The sequence below is a fragment of the Columba livia genome, chromosome 8 (genome assembly GCF_036013475.1).
Source record: "Columba livia isolate bColLiv1 breed racing homer chromosome 8, bColLiv1.pat.W.v2, whole genome shotgun sequence".
NCBI lineage: Eukaryota > Metazoa > Chordata > Aves > Columbiformes > Columbidae > Columba > Columba livia.
The window spans coordinates 15,442,039-15,468,180 of record NC_088609.1 but is presented as its reverse complement, the minus strand read 5'-3'; the positions used below and the strand labels follow the sequence as shown (position 1 = coordinate 15,468,180).

At 40.8% G+C, this 26,142-nt stretch overlaps 1 protein-coding gene across 2 annotated transcripts in view; it reads left to right on the top strand.

The window, feature by feature from the left end:
* The window catches only part of KIFAP3 (kinesin associated protein 3), a 71,024-nt gene extending 44,929 nt beyond the window's left edge, over positions 1 to 26,095 (top strand). For both annotated transcript variants that reach the window (XM_065071052.1, XM_065071051.1), the window contains exons 18-20: positions 2,344 to 2,533; positions 6,845 to 6,944; positions 25,655 to 26,095. In XM_065071052.1, coding sequence (XP_064927124.1) covers positions 2,344 to 2,533; positions 6,845 to 6,944; positions 25,655 to 25,763 — 399 coding nt within the window. In that variant the 3' untranslated portion in view covers positions 25,764 to 26,095. The remainder of the gene's footprint in view (positions 1 to 2,343; positions 2,534 to 6,844; positions 6,945 to 25,654) is intronic.
* The last annotated feature ends 47 nt before the right edge of the window (positions 26,096 to 26,142 follow it).

Here is a 26,142-nt window from a genome sequence, read left to right as displayed (position 1 = left end):
CAGATGCACAAAAGGAGACGTTGCCAAGATGCTGGTCAGATGTCATCATTGGAAGTAACGCCCTTTCATTTTTTATGGGTCATTTTATAAATCTCAGCAATGAGCATGCTTTTTCCAGGAAAACTCTTGTTTTGCACTGTTATTTCTAGCCTTTCCTTTTAATCTAGAGTGGAAGTGATGGGGAAAGATCAAGAGGCAGAAATAACATGAGGTGTTATTTTTCCAAACAGTATGAGGTGCCGGTGTGTGTTTGTTGCATTTTTGGGTTTGGGATGTTTTGTCTTTTTCCTTCTCCCTCCCTAAGGCTGCTGCATTGCTGTACAGCTGGCAGAAACCTGAAATTTTGCTGGGGGCCACTGAGAATATCTGTAGATTCCACAGGTGGTACTTGCTCTGTGTATGGGAGTTACACAGGAGACCAGGTTTTGTACAGGACCTCTTGTGTGCCAGGATGGTGCAGAGAGGAATTAGAAAAGCCTGGTAATTAGTGATGATTAGAGGTGGAACTGGAGAAATTTAGAATAATGCAACAGACTGACCAGAGCCTCGAATGTGCAGGTACTTGCATGGATGTCCCATCAAAAGGGAGTTTATATTCTACTTAAAGCCAAGAGAAACTTGCCGTTTCTCCAAGAAAAAAAAAAAAGTTTAAAACCCTGCTGCCATGGAGCAAGGGTTTGTGTTTGCACAATGCGATGCGTGATCCCCCATGAAAACTTAGATGCTCTAGATCCTCGTTAGCAATGTGAAAGAAGCCTCTGCCACAGTGGCAGGGGCAGCTGGTATTTGTATTATTGACCAGTCAGAAGGGTGAAAAAGACACAGGGCAAGAGAATGCGTTACCTGTGTGAGGTTAATAGCAGTGAACACAAAGTAGGTTGAATATTAAGTCAGTTTAAAAGCTCAAGTTCAGCCTGCAGGGGTTTCAGAAGTTAAACCTGAGCTACTCAAGCAACTTATTCTGTCTTCACTGCTATTTTGTGACCTCTGGTTATAGACAGGTCTCATTTTGCATGGATAGCTGGAGCAGTTTAAGAAATTAGCACTTCTGCAGCCAAGGCATTGTCGCTAGTTGTGTAAACACTGTTCATCCCCTTTGGGGCCAAGTAAAACAGATTTTTAAAATGTTAAACTACCCCAGCTAGATCTCCAAGGAAAGTCTTGTCTAGATCATATTTTAACCAACATGAGAGTTAAGAAATTTTCAGTTTTTCTCTCATCTGAATTTAGGTTAGAAGACAGTGAAGTGGGACCTGTTTCGTGAGGATATTTCTTCTCACAAATAAACACACTTCGTTTATGAACGTTATTCTTGTTTACAGTCCTTTGATTAAAAAGAACTAACCATGGTGCATTATTTGTGAATCTTTGCAAATTGGTAACATCTGCAAATTTTGTATGTTGATGAGTTTGCTATAGTTAGCTGTGCCCTATCTTTCCGGTAGTGTTGAGAAACTGAGTATTATCCCCAGGTCTGTGTTCCCTCCCTGGTAATCATCAGCCCACGTAGTCTGATCTGTTTAGAAGGGCTTTCAAAACAGCTGATTGCAGTGACTATAGGCTATGTCACTTCCCTCCAATACTTCTTTATATTCACTATCACATCACTTGAGTACAATCAGGCTGTAATCCAGACTGAAATTTCATGCCTACGTTTTGTTTCCACAGTGGCTGGAGCCTATATCCTGCTTTCCCCAGCTTTTTGGAGAAGTTCATCTCAGATTTTAGTTTTGTATCTTAGATTTCCATATCTTTATTACAGATATTGTGTGCTGTTTTTGTGGGTATTCAGTATTAAACATAGAGAGCCGTTATAAAATTTGACAAGAAGTTGAAAATTAAATTCTGTCTTATTGGAGGTTGGGAAACAAAATAAAGATTTATTGGTTTTATCACAACCTTTTTTTTTTTTGTATTTTCTAGTAACCAGTTGTCCTAATGAATGCTTATCTAATGAGGATGTACAGGGTATTTGGCTAGTGTTCGTAATTAATTACTGAAATCCCCCTGACAATTGCAGTAATTGGCTCTTCTGCATAAACCAAATGAGACTGATGGAACTTCGCTGCTCAAAGCAGGATTTTTTTCTGGATGGTTGTAAAGTTGCAAACCATGACAGGAAGATTGTACTGCTGCATATGCAAAATCAGAATAACACCTAGTGCTTGCAAAATCATTCCTTTGTTTGCTTACAGTACCCTGCAAACTCAATAGAGGATCTAAGTCACTGAACCCTGAAACTGATATCTTTTGCTGACATTAAATTCCTCTGCCATTTCCTGTTAAACCAAACAGTTCTGTCTATACCTCATCCTAAAATATTGTGTGGTGATTTTTTAACAGGAATATGATGAGGAATGGGCTAAAAAAATCCAGAGCGAGAAGTTTCGATGGCACAACTCTCAGTGGCTGGAGATGGTGGAGAGTCGGCAGATGGATGACAGCGAGCAGTACCTGTATGGGGATGATCCCATTGAGCCCTACATCCACGAAGGGGATATTCTGGAAAGACCCGATCTCTACTACAGTGCAGGTGAGGGATGTATATTAGTGTTCAGGATATTCAGGACTGGGATTGCCACCTCTGTGGTTGGAACAGGAGCTTGACCTGGGCCTGTGCAGAGAATCCACTGGCTCAAACCAGCGGGACATTTACCCCCTTGTGTCACTGGGAGCAGCACTGTATAGCTCGCTGTAGCCAGGAAGGGGCTTGCTAGGATGTTAATGATGGATTGAGGACTGTATATCCATGGCCTTATGAAGTGTTACAGGTCTTCAGAAATATGAGTAGAGCTGGCTCGGAGGGCTAATGGAGCGTGACGACTGATTTGAAGAAAGGTGGTCCAGCCTTGTTCTTCGCACCTATTTCTTGTGTCCGTAGCTTGTTTGCTTTGCAAATGCAAACTTTTTCTTATCCCTGTCAAATTCACAGCTCTGCGATTTTATGCTGAATTTTATTCTGCCTCATGTATTTATTCTGTAATTGAATATTTATTGCATATCTTGATGAAAGCCTTCAGTTGAGCCACATCAAACTTGTAGGTTCCTTAGCAGAGCAAATCATTCTGTGACTTTCAGCTAATCTGGCTGTATGATTTTTTTGCTGTCATATATCTAGGGAAGTGTGTGAATCTTTCTAGAAGTACTTTTTTCTGTTCCTCGTATGAAAAAGTTTCATTATTTGACAATTTGAAGGAGTTAGTGTAAAAAAAAAAACCAAAACTTAAGTCATGTTCTTATTTGAGATTAACCCTGATATGTTTTCTAAATAAAAAAGGCATTTCTCATAATTTTGCTTAATCCTATTAGTCGTACGTAATGGCATAGTTCTAGGGGGATCTCAAGTGGAATCTGCTGTGTCTCAATTCTTCTATAAAAATTTCGTAGTTACTAAGAAAATAGATGTTGCCATACTGGATTAAGACTCTGTATTTAGTCCAATATCCTCTTGCCAGCTGCTTGAGAGGAAAGTTCAAAAGACTCTGCAGGAGACAATAATGAAATAATTTGCCCACCGGATAAATGTCATCATAACTTTTAATAACTAGGAGTTTGCTTATGCTCTCAAGCTTGTGGTTTTATATCCTTTCCAAACTCCTGGATGACTGTGTGTGTGCATGTACTTTTCTTTTTAATTACTGGGTTTGAGTCTGTGGTTTTTTATTTTCCACAAAAGTGTCCAGTCCTTTGCTATGAAGCATGAGTCACAAAACTCTATGACTGTGGATGAATTTGCAGAAATAATAATAAGAAAAACAGAGCCACTAAAACCTATAAAATTTACTTGTAGTTACTGTAAGAATGGAACTGTGCAAGATCTCATTAACATTTGAAAAATTATTCTCAAAGGTTATCAGAACTTCAGAATTCTTTTTCTTCTACTTTCAGTTACATGTGTCAGCCATACCAACTTGCCTTTCTAGTGGTACGCTTTTCTCTTTTGAATCCTGTAGGTTAGCAGTGTGTTGTACGGTACCAGGGTCTTTTATTACATCAAATCTCTTTTGGGCTTCCTGAAGTTAAAGATGTGCCAGCATGCCTTTTGTAGTCTCCCCTTTACAGGTCTTAATAATAGACCTTTGCTTATTTCATAAGGCCATTTCTTTTCCCAAATGTGAGCTAGAGATGGAGTGGCATCAGTAACACTGCATTTCCTGACTTTAATCATTTTATGTTACAGGCTTAGTGCTATTTGAACAAAGATTTTTGTGTTGGAATCGATATTTGACCGGGAAGGAGAGGCAGATTTCCAATTATATGTTCTCCAGATGTCTGAAAAGTGCTTTTGTTTCTAAAGGTATAAGAGTAGGTGATTATATTCAAAATACAGATTCACTGCTCAGGTTCCTTCCAGCAAGTGCCAGGAATGGTGTGCTTCTGAAGTCTGCTGGATTTATACTTTTGAGTTGTGGCCAGAGGAGGACATAATATTCCTTTGAAAAGGCTGTGGATTATTGTAGCGATTGGAGTAGGCATTTGAGTTCCTGAAGGACAGAGCATTACTTAGTTTAAAAAATAACAAAAATACAAATCTTTGTGCAGCCAGAAATTGAATTCTTGTATTTCAGTTTGATAATTTAAAAAATGACCTGCACTGATGGCCAGCGCTCAACACAAGTCCCACTTCAGCCGTAATAATTTGGGTGTTCACTGGTGGCAATATAAGCTCTTTTTTGCAGTGATTTACCAACATCTCTCTTGCAAAGGATTTTAAACCTACATGAAAAACTTGGTGGAAATCTCTGAAGTTTTCTTCATGAGCTCGGTGTCTCTCCTGCTCTGAAAGTACATAACCCTAATTTATGTTGAAATGTACGTAACAACAGATGTCCTTTAACTGTGTAATCATATTATATGCAGCTGATGCTATCCATGTGCTTTCATTTTCCTATAAATTCTTGTGAGCGCTGACTCCGAGTGTTATGGTTTGAATGTTAGCGCTCTTGATTGAAGACTTTTTAAGTAGTGGTAGCTCAGCCCCAGAGTTAAAATGTAGTGCTTTTTTATTAATATAGAGATGTTGGTTTTAAGTCTCTCTGTTTTACAACAGGTTTTAACCAAACCTGACTGTTTAAAATACCTAGCCACTTAAATGGATTGGTTTTGATCTGAAATGTTGCAGGTATGAAAGTGCTGATGTTCCCCCTCATTTCTTTTCTGTGAAAAATACAGAATAGGTGGTGAGATATTAACGCTTGTGCCAAGTTTTCCTAATAACCATTTTAACTTGCCTTCCTCTTCTTTGGTGATTTTTACATCCCTATGATATTGCAGGGCACTCATGTCTTGCTGAACATGCTGACAGACAGTAATATCAATCTGGGCCAGATTACTTGCTTGTCAAGCAATACTCTTTCACATACTGTATACACATGTACACAATTAGAATATAGCCATGTACAGCTATCTTATGCTGCTAAAATGTAGTCTGATCATGGCTAGCATTTTTCATTTCCAATGCGTTGTGTCGTATTCAGTCACTTTCCCATGAGGTATTATCTTCTAAATGAACATCTGTAGCACCTCATCAAATGTCTGTTAGAAATTTAGATGCGTCAATTCTATTCCTTTTATCATTTGTCACTATATTATCTTCAAAAACCATCAGGTAAATTCATAAAGCATAGGGAGATTTCTTTGAATGCCTGAGTCATCATCTCTAAGCCCTTGTGTCTGTAAGTAACTTTCCACTGCTTCCTGCACAGGCAGTTTTAGTAGTTTTGAAACCACAGAGGTTAAGCTAAGTGGCCTGTGACTCCCTGGATCTTATCTCTCTTTCTTTAAAGTGGAATGGCATTTGTAACTTCCTAGTCATTAGGAATCTCTCTCTCCCTTATGTTAAACTATTAAAGTATCAGTTTGAATGTACTTAGTTTTTTGGGGATGCTTTCTGCACTACAAGTCTGGGATTGTTTTCATACAATAGCGGAGACAAACTGATGTAGAGTCTGTTTTAATGAAATAGCTCATTTTATCTGATTAGAGCCTAATACTAATTACCAAGTAGGAACTGTGCCCTTAGTATTAACAAGAAATGCTGGTTTTGTGAATGGGAACAGGAACAAGTTAAGTTGGGCTCTCATTCAGCTGGGGTCAGTTCACTGACTTTACTTCAAAGACACTCTGGATTTACACTGATGTAAGAGAGGGAAAAGGTTAGCCCCTGATTTTCTTCTCTTCCTTATAAAGCAGAAGAGACTGTGAAGCCTTTAAGGAATACTGCTGGCTTTACAAATGTTTGCATCTTTGTATGCCAGTGTTTCAATACAAAGGAAGCAATGGGAAACTGTAACCTAAGTTCCTGAGAGGATATCATGGGAAAAGACCACCCTTTTAGGAAATAGTTAGAAGACATTAAAATATGGGGGAGATGAAAGAAATACATTTGGAATTGCTTTCCTGTTTTTCTTGGCCAGTTTTAAGAGATATAATGGTGAAGGGTAGAGTCTGAATAATTAAGACCTTTGCTGCATTTCTACTTCTTTGCTGCTGGTCCAGATTAATGTTTGACCCTTCTCATTACTTCTTCTCTGGGCTCACAGTCATGATGGGACAGACAAGATGAAACTTGATATAAACTTTACAGGCCTGAGGAAGAAGGAATAAGAGAGTATTTCTTAGGAACAGCATTTTCAGGGCAGTAGGCTGAGCTACTTGGAGTCCCAGTGAGGACTTTTTGTAATTGAAGTTGCTGTTTTTCAGTATTATTGTTGCTTGACGTTCCTCACAGAAATATTGCAAGTTGCTAAAGAATTCCTAAGATAAACCAGCTCAGGTTGTGTTGCCCACTTGCTTTGAAGTCATGCTACTTCATACAGTCACTGGATCTTTCTTGTTTTTATAGATGGCCTAATAGCCCCTGATGGAGCAGTGAGTCCAGATTTCTTCAGTGATTACCATCTTCAGAATGGAGACCTCGTTGGGCAGCATCCGTTCGCTAGCAGGTAACTTGCTGTTTGTAAAGAACGCATATAAACCAGCAATGGCTATTAAAGTTCCTTTATAGGGCTTTGTCTGTGGTGTTCAACAATTTTTGCCTTCTTAGCAAGTGGGAATGGTTTATATTGCATAAGTAATTCTAGTCTGTCTTCTGAATTACATGTTTTTTTTAACATACATGTTGTATTACAAGATAGATTTCCAGAAGCTGTAGAGTAGAAATGTAAAACTAGAACACGCAACTAACTACATGTTATGACAATTACCCAAATACCATACCCCTGATGTTGTTGTTGGGAAGTACCTAAAGAGGGGCTTGAGATGCTGATTACCTAGAAGACTTTTGTTTCCAGTATTCTTAAATTGTTAAAAATAAGTTTCTCAGCTGCTATAGCTATTTCTGTGGATTTGGGAGTTTTCTTTTGTTTTCTTTAACCTAACTATTCCCAAGGTATTCTCCATTAGATTACTGATGGCACACACTTTGAAGATTTGCTAGATAAGCAAAAGATGTCTGCTTGACTTTTGGGAAATGCCTGAATTCCCCCTCTGGTGAATGACTTCTTCCTCAAATGTTAGCAAGCTGTTTCAGTTTGAATTTCTGAGTAGACTTCTCCCATGAGTTCAAAATAGAAAAGACTCGTTTCAAAGAATGAAATCTTCATAGATCCTGTAGTGTTTAGGAAATGCCTTTTATAGAGCATGAATTATGTGCACTCATTAGCAGGAAATATTTCAAGCACTTTACAGACAAGGTACAGAATTCACTTTAACAGGATGCTATCTGGACATGCCCAGCCCTATGGGTGAAGTTGTTTCTTTTCAAAGGAAGGATGTTATTTTCACCACTTGCAACTTTAGTCACCATTTGTAAAATATGAGTAATTCACATATGCACAGCTGAAGCAAAAAATATTTTTCTCCCTTACTTTGGCTTCTTGTATTTGCTAAAGGGCAGTGGACAGTTACACTTGTTTGTTGATTCTACCTGTGATGCACCAGAGAGCTGAACATCAGCAAGACTGGAATGGTGGTAACATTTTTAAGAACAAATTAAAATAACTAAAATGCTCAGATTGGGAAAAAATAAGTAGAAATTAAGAGACAGATCCTCTTGAAAAACGGAAGTGTTTGTACTCAGTAAGGATAAAGTTCAGAGCAGTGTGCAACCCTTCATGTGGAGCCTGTGTTTGGGAAGGGGAGACTGGGGTACAGGAGATGACAGATTTCTGTGTTACTCAGAACTGTATGGGTGTGTGGTCCAAACAGTCTTCATGCCCCCCCTGGAGGTGGGGAGGAAGGTGTGCAGTCTCCTTTCTTTCCAGTAAACTCGGATATAGCCCCAGCCAAAATGCTCTTGGCTGGCCAGAAAGCTTTCAGCTGGGAAAAGAATCTTGAGTCTCCTCGGGTAAAAGTTAAAGTACATCACTCAGCCTCCAATTTGAATTCTTTATCAGGGAGCTATGTTAGTAAACTGCTTTTTAATCTGATTGTATTCCAAACAGAATGAGTAGCAAAATACATCTGGTGTATACCTAGTTAAATTAAGTATTTGTAGAATGTTCTTATAGTGTTTTGAGGCATTTTAGAGGTTCACCTCAAGAAAGAAAACAGAAAAACTGCAGTTTTTCTAACAAACTTGGTAATTGCCTAGTGATGATAGCCTCTGTGAATATTCAAGTTTTTCATTAGAATTCTGTTTCTAGGAATACTTTTCGATATCATTGCTCCATGGATTTATCTGCAGTCCAGACGCGCAGTCTAATTGGAAACAGGGTGGACTGCTGCAAATGTTCTGTCCTATTTGTAACAGAGCAGGACTGAATTGTTTGATAGAATAGATACTGGCAGTTGAACGGCGAATCCTGGTTTTCAGATGTGTGTCATTATCGTTTTGAACTTCTTGGCGCCAGAAGCCAGGATTTCCTGATGCTTAGAGCTAATGTAAAATGCATTAGTGCTCCAAGGCATGAGCCATGGAATTGCCAGTCCCATGAGTTTGGAGAGTCAGACCCTCCCTTTTCCCAAATTTGAATTGGTGTTGGAAGGTAAAACCATACGTGCTAGAGAGCCTAATTAAAAATAATAGCAGCAAGTCAAGGCTCTTTTTATGTGTTATATAGTGTACATTTCATCCATACAAAAACATAATTTGAGGGCATTTTTATGCTTACAGTTTTATAGCTAACAAGAACAGTATGTGAAGGATTTATTTTTAACCAGTTCCAGCTTTTAATAAATCAACATTTTTGTTACAAAAATGGTTCATTTTTCTATTACTAATATTTGAATATGTTTTTTAGAAACTTTTTTTTAAAGAAAGCTGAGTTATGATTTGCATAGATAACTATCAAGTCAATTAATAGTAACATATTTTGTGAGTTTGGAGAAGGATGGCCTAATAATGAGTAGACGCATATTTTTGGTCTTGTAATTTGTTATACTTCTTTTTGATTTACATTTATTTGTTGTGCTTGTGTCTTCTGGTCTTGGTCTTTTATATGAGGCTTTTTAATTCTATAATAGAAACAGTTGTTTTCTCAGCAATGGGGTGAGTTGGAAAGGAGACTTTTCTGTCCTCTAAGACCACCCTGTGAAATTTGAGGTAGGTGAAAACTGTGAGCTGACTTCTTGCTATGCAACTTTGAATAACCTAATCCTTTCCTCTCCTTTCTGCAGTCCTATGAAGATGACTTAGGACATGTTAGCTCTTTAATTTCTCTGAGGTTATTTCCTCTCCTCACAGTGTGCTCAGAGTGGATCAGGACTTCCCTTTGCCCCTCCAGGAGGCCCTAACAAGTCAGCCAGAAAGAGTCACCTTTTTAGTGCCTGTGTGTCACTGAGAAGCTGAGCTTGTGTTGAACTAGTGTTGGCGTCCCCAATGCATTACCAGGGCTCAAGTGTTTTCTGATCTCCAACCTCATTTTTTGAAGCCAAAGAAATGGGTCTATTAGGAGAGGTTTTCAAGGACCGCAAGTAAACTTGAGTTGCCTTGAAGATTTTCACTGTGAGCGATATTTAATAATGCCTGCGCAAGGGAGCTCAGCCCACCCCAACTGCCATATATCAGATTGTTACACCAGTTATTGAGCAGATAGTGAAAACCATGTGCTTCCTTGGTTGTAGGATGCCAGTTCTAACAGAGGTCTGGGACAGCCTCTGCCATCACAGTTCTACCTTGTTACAGTCAAGGAGAATTCAGGGCAATTAGAGCAGCAGCTGTATCCACTTGTGAGATGGATGAAGTGGTTGACTTTCCTGTAACCCAGCAGGATGTCGCAACCATCTCCTGCAGAGGCCCTGTCGCAGATCCAGAGACACTGGAGCTGCGGACCTAGAACTGCTACGTAGCCTTAGGTGGGTAGGGAAGTCCTGGTTTGAATTCAAGAGTAAAACAGGAGTTTAAAAACATTAAGGTATTTATTTATAGGTACCTTTGCTCACTGGGTTAGCACATAGGTTGGTTGGTTGGTTTGTTTTCCCCTGTTATGTTTAAGAGGAAAACACGAAGTATTAGCAGTAAGAACGTCTATAGATCTGGTGAATTAGGTGGAGTATCTTTAGGGCTGTATATTTCAAAGACATTGCCTTCCCTTCACAGGGTTTCTTGGACTTCCCTTTGAAACCACCACTGCCAGACTTGAGAACGTTACTTTGCATTATCAATTCCTGCGTCATAAAGTACAGAACTTTGAAGGGAATTGTGAAAGTATCTAGCCCTAAATTCAGTTTGTAGATCTGCTTGTGTTCTTGCTATTCTGGCCATATCCTGAAGCAAGCAGGGATAATTTTTTTCTTTCCTGGTACTTTTCAGCATAAAACAGCAGCACATAAGTGAAGACTTGGAAAGCTGGCATTTTTCTTGTACTGCCACGCTTACTTTAGGGACCCAAGGCATTTTTAGAAATAGTAATGCTTTGTTTCAGTAATCTAGCTTGTGTGTTTTCCAGCTTTATTTTACAGCTCTTATTTCTGAACTAGATTCTTAGTGGAGTTGTACTATTGTGTAAGGTGTCTATAAATAGAATTATTTCAGAATATAATGTACACAGAAGCGGTGATAAAATGCATAAACAGCATCTCTTGTTTTCCTCAAAGCTTTGGAGCAGAATGCAGGCAGATTGTAAGGTATGTTTTCCATTCAGCAGAAAATATGTGGCTGAAGAGGTTGTTTTGACAGCTTGTATCCAGGTTTTTTCATTGGCTAAGAAAAGACTTTTTTGATTAGATTACCAGCTTTGAATTGTCTTACTGTCTTTCAGAAGCAGATGGGCATTAGGCATAGATTTGAAATTTTCATCTGTTATTAAAATCTGTATTTAAGGCTCCTGGTTCTGATAACTCTTAATATAGAGTGAAAGTTTTATGATTGTAGCAAACAAAAAATCCCTCACCTTTGGCTAATGTGATGACAGCTTAGTGTCTGAGCTACAAGGGAGAAAGACCAGCTGAAAGACATCTTCAAGAATCTATGCTCGTTTATCAAATTTTAATGACCTTCTAGAGACTAATTATTTTTGTAAGACACAAACATAATAGCGATGGCTAAATATCTTATAGCAGAGATATCTGCTGTGTTTTTCTTGCCCTTTGGGGAAGAGACTGCATTTTAACCTTTCCCAGTTTTAACTAGATAATGGTATAAAATTTAAGTGCAAAAGCCAAATTTTGTTAATATATTCATCAGCATTCCAAAATCTTCTCTCTCAGTGGCTTTAGAAAGATTAATAACTAGGACTGCTGGAGCTAGCCCAAACTGTTTTTTTTCTTCCTGAGGAAGTTTTCTCCAGTACAAAATCCTTTAACCTCCTTATAAAGTGTAGCAGAGCTGCCATTGCACGATCTTTGTTTTCACCCGGACATGGCGTTCCTGTGTGTGTGTGCTTGCATCTCCTCTCAATAGAGATCTGACGGAAGCTTCTTCCCAGGAAGCAGCGAGGTTTGGCACGTCAAGCAAAACCAGTTTTATGGGGTGACTGTCTCTGTCCTTGGTGGAACATCTTTCCTCTTGCCTGGATTTACAGAGCTGAAACTGTAGCTACATTTCTTCTTTTTGCCATGGCAGGTCATTGTGATATTTTGTGAGCTAAATATATGGAGCCAGGGCCTTGCAGGCTGCTGTGGCTGTTGGCAAGTGTAACTGTGCATAATCTGGCTTTTGTGTCCTGAGTTGACAAACTGCGGTGACACGGGCATCGGTGGCGTAATGTGTGGCCATGGGTCCTGGTGGGAGCACCATGTGACTTAGCTTATCTCTAGCTAAACTACTGACTTTTAATGTCTGCGTGTGCTAAAAGCCCACATTGAATGGCTTTTTTGCTCGGGTAGCCTGATGAAAATGAGATGTGAATCTTCATGGAGAAAAGACCTACACCTGTAGCTGTCCATTCCTGCTGACTCCTGCAGCAAATTGCAAACTCCCAGTCATCCATCACAGCTGAATAGCTCCTGCTCAGGTCAGGTACAGGAACTGCATCGGGTGCTGGCAAATATGCACTTTGTGATTGTTTATCAAAATGTGTTTTTAATAGTTGTACCTATAACTTGTATCCTACATGGACATTTAGAGCTATATTCTATATAGATCATAATTTTAATTAGATTTGCTTAAAGCAGTCACATGTTGCACTTCTCACGCGTGAAAGTTAGGTTTTCATCTCTTCCTTGCTTTAGTCTCTAAACCCTACAGGGTATATTGCTGATAGAAGGAACATGCTTCCTAAGGAAAGGACTGAAGGAGTTGGTGACCCTGCGATGGAGTATTTCTCATCCATGTTACATTTTCAGTAATGTGCACAGTTTATTTAGAATTTTGAACATTCTCTTCCCAGCCTTCCAGCAGCAAAGTGCCATCTTGCAGGCTATTTCAAGTGAAAACTAATACATTAGTAGACTGTAAAAGTGAGCTGAGTCTTTACAGCCATCAGTGGCAGAAGAAACTTTTGTTTTGTGGTTCTTGGAAAGATCAGCTTAGATAAAAACTATAGTCTGATGCGAGATCTGTGCTACAGTAGAACTGAAAGCATCCACATCTCTCCTTATCATTTGAGTAAAGGCAGCATTGCTTTCCTCTCTTACTGGTGGACATATGGTGAATATAAAATATTTTAATTATTGGAAAGAAAAGCTAATAGAGTGTAAATTATTATTACAATATGATTCTACTTTCAAACATTTTACCATAGTGATATTTCTTACAATTCTGTACATTAATTTTTTCTTTCCATGTTTAAACCTTTATTTTAAAAACAAAACAAACAAAAAAACCCCACCCACTTTTTTTCCTTTGCAGTATGTTCAGCAGACTTGTACTCAGCTTTTCCCATTTGGACACTATTGAATTTGCATTTCCCAAGAGAATTGAATTAGGTTTTATTAGTAAATTGGGCCTATAACCTTGTAGGCAGGTTTTATTAGTTTATCACACATCAGTATTAGCAAATTGTAAACCCCACTGAAACGAATTTGAAAAGGCCTTACAGAGAAGCCCAGAACCAATGAAGTTTCTGGAGACAAAAAAGGGGTTTTTGTCGTTGTTTTTCTTTTAGTCCCACAAGAATGCTGTTGGTGGTAGCAGAGTCATATCTGTTTTTTTGTCATATTCTGTTGTCCTAACTGCCTGCGTGTTTAGTTTTTAAGAAGTTAAACCGAATCAGGTCAGGAGGATTTTGCTAAATTTCTGATATGACTCTTTCTGGCTTGAGATGGCAGAGATAAAGCACAATTCTCACTTGGACAATGCAGCGTTTACTGACTGTTCATGTGAAATGGGCAGGTAAGCTTCTTTTTGCTCATCAGTGCATGTTCAGGTGATACATATGCTTGGAATTAAGATTTTGCATCTAAGAGATAGTAATAAGACAGGGACTGCTGCTTTTTGGAAGGTTTTGATCACAGTCTGGGGCAAGCTTAGTGAAGGGCTTCGCTTGATTTCTTCAGATCCTGGATCATGGCCTAAATCACAATTCACTGTATTGTTGTCTTCCTTCAATACTTAAATGTGGGAGTGGTGCTTCCAGAACATGAGTGCTTCATCACTAAGAGCTTTTTAATGCGAGCTTGAATTTCTTCATATCTAGTTTATAATAACTTGTTTCTGCACCAGTACCAAACTAAAGTTACCTCTTTCTTTTCCCTGTTTTTCTAGGTAGTGGTCATATTCCCTGTTAGCTGTCATTTTATTAGGTATATTTGTACTGTTTTCTTAAAGCTATGTTTATAGAAATTAAATACTGCAACCTGATGATATTATAATCCAGTTTAAATGTCACTACTATGTATTTGACCAAATGATGCTGTTATGTTGTGGACAGTTATTGTAGCATTTCTGAAGAGCAGGAGTCTGATTATTCAAGGGGAACAAGATTTTTCTCTCTGACCCACATTGGTGAGATTTTCCCAGGTGTCAGAGATCTGTGCATACTGAACCACTAAAGGTTTGGGGCCCAGCACTGCCTGGAACTTGGGAATATCCAGATGAATATCATATTCTTCTTATACGATATTCTTTATACAGCAAGATTTTTTTTATGTGCTGGGGTGCTTATTATTATTCTGTTCTCCGACTGTATCTGGAGAAGCTTCCAAGCGGCTCTCCTTATATCTCCCGGCATGCAGCCGATGTCCACAGTGCAACATGCAGTCGGTGCCCCAAAGAGCTGACAGCTGAGATGCGCAGGGAACCACAGGCTGGGAGAAGAGACGGTACTGGTCCAAAACCAGGTGCCGGAGCCCGGAGCCGGGCCGTGCTCTCTCGCCTGCTCCCTGGAGACCAGACCACACCACCTCTCCAAGGTGTGTGGTCCGTCATCACGAAGGATCATGTTGCACTTGTTTCATTTACTGTAGGAGCTGTTTAATTGCTCCAAACAATCATACTAGTATGCTAAGAGATGAAATAGCTTGCTTGGGAATATTTTAAAGATGCAATTTTTTCAGCAAGTTGCAGATGCCATTTGGGAAAAGAGTTAAGGTTGAGGTTTTCATGCACTTCAGCTCGCTTGGAATACAGGATACCTGGGTCTTATTTGCTTGCAGTCACTTTTACATTTTTTTAGTTGCTTTTTATTTTACTGTGTTCCACCTGCAGTTGGCCTCATTTAACCAGCATGGTTTAGGTGGCTATTAAGAATTTTAAAAGAATACCAAAATGCTGTAGCAGTTTGCTCAAGTCCTTTGGAATGTCTTACCAAAAAATCCCCCAAACCTGGGTCCGTCTCTTCTGAAATGTAACGTTAATTAATTCCCACGTTCTGTCTGCTGCTCGTAGTCCCTCCAGATGTGCTACTAGGAATAGACTGGCTCCCTGGTTACAAGCCATCTGGGCTCTGTAAACTGATTTGCACTTATATTAAACAATAAGTGAACAGAATGCGGAAGAGTTATTAAAGCAAATGTACATTGCTTATAAATCTCAAAGTAAAATATTAAAACGTAGTAAATGGAAATGGAATGTGCAAATGAAGACCTGCTTGTTTTTAATGAGTTTAGCTGTGACCTTCTCGATTTCAACCAAAAGAAAAGAATTTTATTTTTCTCTTTAAATAAAAAAAAAAGGGGGGGGGGGCTAAACTATAAAACTGCTTACAGAAGTATCTGAGACAAAAACAAGGAAATATAATGTTCTAAACTTGACTGGTCCAAACCACTCAAGCTGCTGTGACAGCTCATAAAACTGAGAGTAGTTTTTAACTGGACTCTGTTTTACATTGCCAGAGTGAATTTTCCTTGCAGGAAGTAGCCAGAAGGTTTATTTAGTTTCCAGACTGCTGCTTTGATCTTTCCATTCTGTCACTTCTCAGGTTACATAGCCCTTTTTCACTGCAGTAAATCTGCAACAGTTAATGAGAATAAAATTTCCTCCTTCTCACTGATCGCATGCTGTTAAATGCCAAACCACAGCCAGCAGCATATTTGCAGAATTCAGCTGCACTGTACAAAAACAGCACAATCAGTTTAATCTTGTTGTTTTTGTAATTCATTTTATTGAGCTTTCCTTTTTCAAGTGACCTATTTTATCAAGACAAGTTGGTTGCAAAGCCAGACCTGGAAGAAAGATTTAAAACTGTAATAAAGTGAAGGGTGTTTTGTATGCTATGTATAAGCATGCTCACAGCATTCAAAATTAAACCTACAATGAGTATTTTTTTAAAGTCCTGTATATCCATGGGATATTTCTTATAGTTATTATCCGAACTGAACATGTTCCGTGAATAAGTCTCTAGTATAAAAATTAATGTAACATATCAAATTAATTTCCTTGCCAAAGAGTTAAAATTGTTTTGGTTCTAAAATTTGATTCTTGGAATCTGTTTATCAGCTTCAGCTATTCAAGTGTAATGACTGAACCACACTCTTCTCTTCCCTCTGCAAAACTTAGTTATGATTTTTTTAAAATCTCATGGTTAAAAAAACCTACTTTAGAGAGTTTATTTGCCTTCTGCATTTTAAGCAGTTTAACCTTTATTTTTTCCAAGGCTCCCTGCCCAGCCTTTGTCCTGGAAACATTTTATTTTTCGTTCATTTAATTAAAGTTGAAATTTTTGCATAATAATGCTACTCTGAGGTATGGATCTCCAAGAAAATATTCCACATCTGTATTTCTATGTGGGTTGTTCCCTAATATATCCAGTGTTAGCCCTAAGAAAGCAAGCAGCAAGAGACACTGAGATTTACTTCCTTCTTGTTTTACACTAAAATCATCACTGTTTTGGGATAGATTTTGACAAGACTTCACTAGGGCCCTGTGATGATATTTAAAAGTGGTTGAAATCTGGAGAATCATCCATGGTGGTAAAGAATATTTAAAATTTTTTCATCAGCAATAATGCTGCAACTGCATTTGCTGCGTGCTCTAATCAACACTGCAAATCCCCTAGTAATGTTAACTTTCAGAAAAGACTTTGAAAGCTTTTATTGGCTGCAGCTGGAAGTCCAAGCAGAACAGATATTTGACTCCCCTTCCCTCCACCATCTGGATTATCGTCCATGATGAGTTGCCCAGTTCTTGGAGACAGTGTGACCATCAGCCAGTAACCTGTTGGTCTCACTCTTCTGCGTGTTGGTGCTCCAGATGGAACTTTTTTCCCTGTCTGTATCGAAGCACAGAGCTGAGCGGCAGTGCTTGGACCTACAGAGCTTGCGTAAATATCTAAAGGAATATTTCTTCGGCTATGAGTGCTTCAACACAGGACACCGCAAACTTGCATTTCCACTTCAGCTATTTATCTCAGAGTACGTTGTCACAGGGACACTGCTCTGTGACCTGGTACAAGAAGCAAGAAATGTTTCCCATGTGGAAATGGGCAGGCTGGGCAGAAGCCCATGGAAGACATGGACCAGATCCTGAGCTGATCTAGTCAGTGACACCAGTCACCCTACGGAATTGCCACTTACTCTGCTCAGGCTGTTGGGTGAAGCTTCTGTACCCAACATAACACTGACGTTGCTGGAGTTCAGTAAAAGAGAAGCTTGAAACCTTCCCAAGCCAGATGTATTACTAGGTTAAGATTAAGAAAATATACTCTTGAATTTATGGAGTTGGCACAAATACTTTGCACTATGCAAGGAGAGAGGGGGAGGGAAGGACATCTTTTCTTTTTGTTGCCTGCTCCTCAGGGCATTTTCATTTGTTTCAGTTCTTCATTGATTTTAAGTAATGGATATATCTGATCAGTGGGTTTGGCCAGCTGTTGAGCCAGCAGCACAGGAGATGCTTCTATTAGGCATATAATGGAAAGTCAGAACTCTTGGTTTCCATTCCAGCTCTGACTGTGCGCTTGACCTTTTAACAGATCCTGTACAGAATAGCTGAGGAACTCCCTGCCCGTGTGGCGGAGCTGTGAGCCTGGGTGAGGGAGTGCCAGTGAGGTTACTCCAATGCCCTCCAGAGAAACAAGACAGCTATACGAAACACCTAGAGTTGCTGTCTTTCCCCCCGGTGGTGTTTTGGGTTGGTTCGCTTTCTAGCAGATCAGAAATCTTTTCTTTTTCCTCTTTGAGGGGTGATACAAAATAAGCAAAAGTCTTTTCTCTTTACGTCAGTCTAATTTGAGTCTTCTCATTGCTGTAGTTTGTCACTTGCTGTCTTTAATGTCTGCGGTGGGTTCTTTTTCTTTCAATACTCCAATGGGAAACTGAGGTCATGGAGAAAAGGAGCAACTTGCCCAGGATCACACAGCAGGTAACTGACAGAGCAAGAAACAGAGCCCAAGTCCCCGTCTGCTTTCACAGAGCTGGGATGGCAAATTCAATGGTTTTCAAGCAAGGCTTTCACTGAATTTGGCTGAGGAAGGTCATTTGTTTTTAGTTCAGTGCTTTATTGCTATTCAGTTGGGAAATATATATATATTTTTTTAATGCTGCCTCCCCAGCAGTGAATTTTGGCACACTTATTGCTTGGTGCGTAGCTGGAGCCTGACACAGAAGACACAGTGCTCATTTCTTCCTAATTCATACTTGCATTTGTTTATAATTAAATAGCAGAAACAGCCGTATTGTGCTGAGATACAACTAGGCACCAAGTCCAGAAGCAACTGGAAACTTTAAGTCATTAAGTGCACTGAAGAAAGCTGGATCATGTGGAAGGAGAGACTTTATCATATCCATAAAAGCTGTACCGTGATGCACAAGGGAAGTAAATTATTATTATACCTATGCATATATTTTATCTTTTGAGCAGATACAGTATTACTATGTAAGGAATAGTAATATTCAGTGTCAGTGTAGAGATGGATTTGGCATTTGATGCTGTGTGCAAAGTCACAGTCCTTACCACGAAACTCCCCTCGCTTGAGCTTGAAGGATAGAAAGGGGGTGGGGGGGGAGGAAACCTCACAGATAAGGGAGAAAGAAAGTTGGGGCTGTGAGAGGCAGAATTTAAGAGACTTGTGGTTTATAGCTTAACGTCATTACCAGTAGTAGAAGAATCTACAGTTACAGGCCATTATATAAAGAAGCACAGTTTTTTCTAAGGCCTCTCAGTTGTGTGCTGTTTCTCCGTAACCCATGGCTTGTGCTCTTACTCTGAAGGACAGAAAATTTATGGTCAGTGGAGCAAACCCAGAGGTAGCTGGCATGTAGAAGTAAATAGGATTATCTTCTCAATTGCTAGACTCTAAGCAAGGGGAAAAGCAACCAGTTTTAAGCCACTTTCTGATGCTTTCCACTCTTTCATGACCGGTGTTAGGAAAATGGTATCCCAGCCAGTGTTCAGCTGACAGTGTATATCAGCAGAAAGGTCAAGGAGCCCATGGGTTTCACTTGGCTAAAGTGTGGTGGTTAGCTGATACCTGCAAAGGATTAGCTAAATATTTCTTACCTGGAGATAATTTAAGCTGGAGATCTGTGTGTGTTCTATGGAGTTAATTTCCCACTTCCCTGGCTGTACCCCGTGCCTGAATCCTCAGTGTGCAGTGGGACAGGGCCGGGGTGCCCCCCGCCCTCCTGCCTGCTGTAATGAACCCTGGTCTCTGCGCTAGAAGAAACCTGCAGAGGGACGAAGCTGCATCATTCGTTAACCAGTCTCCTAATTGTGCTAGCAGGACTGCAGCCTCTGCCACATTCCGTATGTGATTATACTACCCTGCAGTAGTTGTCTCAGATCTACAGGCTAGCACCTTTCATCAACAAACAAAACAAAACTACTGAGAGGAGAGAAAAAATACAGACTTTGCTGCTGGCAAACTTCTATGTCTCTTCTTGGAAAGTATTATAAACTGCAACTCTGTTGTTTGTACAGTTTATAATGCTGTGCTTGTCTCGAGATTAGAGACTGATGGGGCACTTCTATGGCTTACGTACCTCCTGAGGGAAAAATACAGCCTTCAGTATTCATCTGAACACAACTTTTGTCTGTTATACACAGGAACCTGATACAGCATTATAGATTACAGGGGTTTCTGGCATGAGAGGCAATATAGGATGGTAACTGTACCGTATGTTATCAATAGTGCCGTCACACATGAGTAGATTCACAGAAGGGAAACATTAGGATTTCAAGGATGTGCTGCATGAAATTCTGAATGCCTGCCTGGAGTAAGGTGGGGGATGTTTTGAGGGTGAAGATGACGGTTTTTAGAAACTATAATATAAAGCGTATAAAGGGAGAAGTTACAGAGGAAACTCAGGAGTTTCTGTGAACTGTACTAACGTCGGGCTTCCGAAGGATGCTCAGAAATCTTCTGGTTCAAACCCTGTTCTCTGACACTCAGGAGCAGTTTTGCAAAGCTGCAGGTGTGATCGATGGCAGCAAGAGGAGATGCTGCGTGTGTAGACTGGGGCTGCATATTTATGCCTGTAAATAAACTGTCTTAGCAGCTCGCTTGAGCACATGGAGAGCTTCAGTATGATTCCTTCTTTAGGTGTTAGTAGGGTTGCTGATGAGTTGAGAGCTGTAAGCAGCATTTGGTCTTATCAAGGTCAGAGGACCTAGTGAATTATAAATGGGTAGATCTTTTTTAGTAAAATTGATTTTATTTTTAGTAAAATTATAAAGTGTTTATCCTTGGTGAGGAGCTGAGAGCCTCTCAGATGTGAGGCTGGTATAAGCCTTGATATGGAATAAGGAGTGAGGACTGACAGGGTTTTAGAACAAGTTTAGGATGAAAAGAAATACAGCTGAAATTGTGGCTCTAGTGGAAGCACTGTATGTGTTAAGCTTGGATTTTGTTTCCAGTAGGCAGTAATTTCAGAGTGCTTTGATTTTTGGGCTTCCAACTGTGAAACTGATAGTCTGAAAAGGATGAAATTTTGGCTCTGAAGTGTAAGCTCCTGAACTGATACTTCACTCTCTAAGGTGAGGATTCTTCCTGGGCCACCTTTGCGTGCACAGGCAGTCACTGTCTCTTACAGCATGGTCTGGTACGATTCTTGCCACGCTGCTTCATGCCTCTTTCAGGAGTGTGCAGGCCTGTGTCCCAAGCTGAGTTTCTGGCTGGGATTGCTCACAGGTCCATGCATCCTACCCCAGGGGATTATCAGTTGGACATCAAGGGGTTTAGTTTTGACCAAGAATCTCCCCAGTGACCCAGGACTCGCCTTTCTGAGGCCCCGCTTACACCGGAGGAATTAGTACCCGTTTTAGAGCAACTTGTCAGCACCAGCACAAGTAACAGTGTGAATGTGAGTGTGGACAGGCTCAGGTGTCTATCGCATGAGGAAAATGGACAGAGAGCAGCTTTGCTGTGTGGTCAGTCTGCACCCAGGTGCTAATTACCCCAGTTCAGACCAAGCTCAGGGGCCTCTCTCCCTGCACCGTGCGCTCAGGAGCAGCAGAGATACCAAAAGGGGACCCCAGCAAAGGGTGGCTGGCAGGGCACTCCTTGTCTGAGCCTGCCCAGATGGACCACAAAGCCTATGGAGTCTCTGAGGCTTTGGGCACAGGAGGGAGCTAAGGAAAAAACAAGTATTTTTATGGACACAATGGGATGCTGGCTGGCATCTTCTGCTGTGAGGGCGGGGGGGACACGCTTGGTCTTTACATTTGAAATTATGTTGTGACACCTAGTATCCTAGATGGGCACATTAATTTGGAAGTATCAGCGAGCAGAGCTGTTAAGAAATCTCTCTTCACTCACACACATCAGGAACGTTTTCCTCTTCAGCATGTGTTCTTCAGTTCCCCGGCAGTACAAGCAAATTGGAAAGTTCAGCTGTCATTTGGGGAAGGTCATAGATCACGCTCGCAGCCTGAGTAATCCAAGAGGTTTTAAGTATCATAGCATTTAGTTTAAAGTGAAATTTGCTCTGACAGGGGCTGGCAGACCAATAGGAAAAAGAAATATTTGTGCTTAGGGAAGTGCATGTGTAGAGACCGCGAGTATAACTGATGGCTGGAAGTGATTTCAGTCTAAAAAAAACAAATCATTAAGAGAGTGCATAGGGGTAAAATACACAGTTCATATTTTAAAGGGTCTCAAAATGAACCAGCAACTGAGGTTAGCAGTACATAGTAATTAGCTGTGCTGTTCACTGTTTAACTCCATCGGCTCCAGGCGTGGTGAGAAACTTTGCGCAAGAAACCAGTTGTGCTTTGACGGTGCGGTTAGCGCGCGCCCATCTCTGTGCACACACGTGCAGTCTTGCGAGGCAAAGCTGCCTGAAATAACTTGCAGATTAAGGCAACAGCAGAAGTCATTTATCTGAGAAGCTCCTTGTGGTGTTGTGTGATCTTTATCCACTATATGACCGTAGGGATTGCAGCTTCTTCTGCTAGAAGAACAGGACTGATGAACTGGAGCAAAAAATACCCATTTGGGGATAAGTATTGTTGCTTCAATAGCATGTTTATGTGCCCCCAAGTTTTTGGGAAGACAGGCTGATGCTTGCCCTGATGAGCACAGAGTTTCCCTGTAGAAGCTGTATAAACAAAGCCAACAGCACATTTTCATTAGGAGCTAGTTTTGAAGCTGTTTGCTGGTCTAAATCTAAGAACACCTGGCACAAATCACAGTCTCTGGCCAGCCGTCACCCAACAAGTGTTTACAGCCAGAAAGCGACCATCTTTCCAGAAGTGGCCAAGACTCATCAGGACTTGAGTTTTAAAGCCCCGTTTCCACCTCGGTAGGTTGTGCTGGCCTCACCAGTGAGCCAGCCCTCGGTCTCCAGACGCGTGTTGGCTGTTTTGTTGTCCTGCTCCTCGGTCACCTCCTGCGTTCCACAGCTTCGCCTTCAGCCAAGAGGACAAGCTTTTTGCCACGGGCTGCCAGCACAAACACTCAAATAGGCAAAGCTGGTACGTTTCAAGAGCACTAATGCGTAAAAATTAAGCCAATTTTTTTCAAAGCACGGACAAGCCTTCAATTACTTAAGAGAAATATTTAGATAGGAGAGAGTGGTGATTTGATCAAGGTGTTTTAATGTGATTTTCTGTTCCTTTTTATTTTTTTTAACTGTCCAAAGCAGTTATCAGCTGATCCATCTCTTCCAGTTTTCTTCAGGACACTAACATATGTCTAAACCATTTGGAAATAACTGATACTCCTCAAAGTTTAAACTCTAGGGATCTTTACCTAATTACTTACACATTTATAAAAAATATATTTTAAAAAAATGATTTGCTGAGAATGTGATTGAAACCATATTTTCCCTGCTCTTGTTATCAATTTAAATACATTTAAAAGTCCTTTGAATGAGGATTACCAAATTGTAAGTAGCTGGGACAGCTCTGGGTGCGGTGATAGAGCCCCATTGCCACCTCGTGGCTCGGTGTCGTTATTACACCTCACCCCCAAAAAAACCCGATGTTCTTTTCGTCTATAACAGAGCGACCAAAACAAGTTCTTGAAACTCTGCAGCACCAAGAGAAGCCACGTTTACACTTGAGAAGAAAGTCCTGCTTCAGGACAGGTCTCTCAGGCTGCTGTATTAACGTGTAATAAAACCGACTTACCCACAACTAAGGTTGTTATAGCCACAGGGAAAAAAAAAAAGTATATATATATATAAAACCGAGAAAAGTATTTTCTGTTAAAACATATTTTCATTATAAATCAACCATAGATGTTTTAAGGATCTTTAGAAGAAAACAATGGAATTATTGAGTTTAAAGGTAGCCTTAAAGGGTCCTGCTTCTCTGCAGTGTTACAGGTGTGTGGTGTCACTGGGAACTTGTAGTAGCACCACAAAGCTGGACTCTGCACTTCCAAATCTCACTGCACCTTCTTTTAGTATGATACTAACTCATAGTACTAACAGTACTGAAAGAATTCTTTTAAAGAATCGGCATTGTCTTACAGTAGTTTTTCAACTTGTCTGTGTTCTGAACTGCCAGACAAATTAGTCAGCTTCATGCTAGGTCCTTGTTGGCTTGTTCAGGAGAGCTTTGTGGCCTGTATTCAGAAAGCTCTACCTAAGGGCAGCCCAGGTGAGGGCTGGCTGGCTCATCCCTTTGCAAACTGCAAATCAGTAACAGCGGTAGAAACAGGAACCATCCTCTGACTAAGGTGAGCATGGGGTTTGATGATTTGGGAGACAAGAATTAGATTGAAACTAACAGGATTTCTCTTAATCCCTTCTTTCAGGAGTCTTTTAAAGCTTCAGGCCTGCTAATGAGAAAGCTGTTGTTTGTCAGGTACAAAGGAAGGACCTGGAGAAGGTGCCTCAGAGGTCACCAGCTCATTTCATAATGGGCTTGGAAAAAGACTAATAGGACTTTAGGGGGGGACACAGGGAGGAATGGGTGGCCAGAGGAAGGTGTGGGGCCAGAGGCGTGTGTTCACACAGCTATATACCATGGCCATTCTTCTTCTCTTTGTCGTGCCAAGGGGACTGATCAGCCTTTCACGTCAGCCTAATGGCTCCGTTTATGAGTTGTGAGACGGGGCAGTGCCAGTTCAAATACAGACAGACATGTGGAAACAGTAAAGCACTTTCAGGACACTGCATTTCTCAAGATACATTCAGGTGAAACTGAATTATTTTCTCTGCAGTTTGTCTTGTTGACTGTGTACCCCACCCTTTCAGAGGACAAATCTCAGCCTCAGACCTTTTACCTTTACCTGACTGTCAGAATATCCCATGGGTGAACTAGTTTCCTGAGAAACCAGGCTCCGAGGATCCTTTTCTAGGACCTCGCGGAGGCACGATCCAAGAGAAGTGTGTCTGCCAGGACAGAGCGGTGGACGTGGTCCCCCACCACTTCCGCCGAGCCCTTCCAGTCCAGCCGATTGAGCAGTGCCAGCTTTTTGCGGAGCCAGGGCCTGGGGCCCACCCATTGTACATCTTCTGGATGGGTCATTCTTTCCCAGCCTTGACTCTTGCATAACCCGTGTTCCACATGTGTAATTGGCAGTAATGAGGTTCAGCTTTTCTCCACTCCAAAAGCACTTCGGTTCTTTGTGTTTTGACAGTCTTCAGAGGGGAAGTTCAACTCCTTTCAATGCATCTTTAGTCAGACAATAAATCAGGATTCTTTTCCATTTGTCTTTCTACTGAAGTGGAAGTTAAGAAGTGACATAGCTATGAATAGGCAGTAATCCAGTATCTTGGGCAACGTTCATTTTTCCTCTACCTCCTGCATGAGAGTTATTGTTGAGCATGAAATATGTACCACTTTTCCCTACGCAGTTCTTGTGCTATAGGATCTAATTCATTGCTGTGGGACTTGCTGTTCTATATGAAAAATCAATTATTCTGTCCCATTAGTACATAGCCTTTCAGTAGAGGATGAATTATTTCTGCCATTTGGCTGTCAATCTTGTACCTCACCAGAAACACTGTCTTTTGCTCAACTATGTTGCTGTGCCAGATAGTCTCACTTTCATATTTCTAGCTGTATTTTCCCAGGGGCTTCAGAAATGTGCTGAAGGAAGGACACAAGATTGCTCAGATGGGCTGCGCGGGGCAGGGTTACCGGCGGGCTTTGCCAGAAGCATCCTTGAAGCCTTTCCTGAAAGACACATTGACTCTAGCGTACAGATAAACCGAGTCACAGAAGTAAAGTCCTTCATCAATAAATCCATACAAGGGTAGGAGAGATGATTCTGGCCCTTCTGGGATTTGTTAGACCTGAAAGCCTTTCCTCAGTAGAAGTTGTGTTGATTTCTTTGCAGCATTTCTTTTCCCATCAAGGGAAGAGGAGACAGAGCAGTGCTGGCTAGAAGGGGGAGATGGCTTGCAGAGTTGCCTCTCAAAATTACCTCGGTGGCAGGAAGAGTCAGAGACACCAGTACTGTCCCTCCCCTACTGAACAAAAACCTCTCCTCTCTTTTTGTAGCATGGGAGTTGATGGATTTGGTCAATCACCGGGGGTTCCTGGCCGCCCAGCGACTGCGTATGGATACCGCCCTGACGAGCCGTACTACTACAGCTACGGAGCGCGATAGAACAGCTGGCTCCGTGCTCCGGGACGCTCTCTCCTGCCCTGGGGGAACCAGCGTGTGCGCAGCCGGCAGTAGGTCTTTCCCTTGGTAATGCATGATTGCCCCGCGGCGGGTCCATCGTTATGTATCCTTTAGTGTGTGTAGCTGCAGATAAACCATTCTGGGTCCAGTGTTGCAGTGTTTACTCCTTGGTTGCTCTTTGTTGTCCTTTTTGTACAGTATTTGCTCTGTGACTTGAAAGGAAGAATTTGAAAGCTACTGGACTGGAAAGCGTAACCTTATGTATATCAAGCTACTAATTTAATTTCTATTAAATATAAAAACCTGTGTGGTCAGCAGTGGTGAATGTGTTTCTAACCCACGTTTCATTTGTTTCACAAGG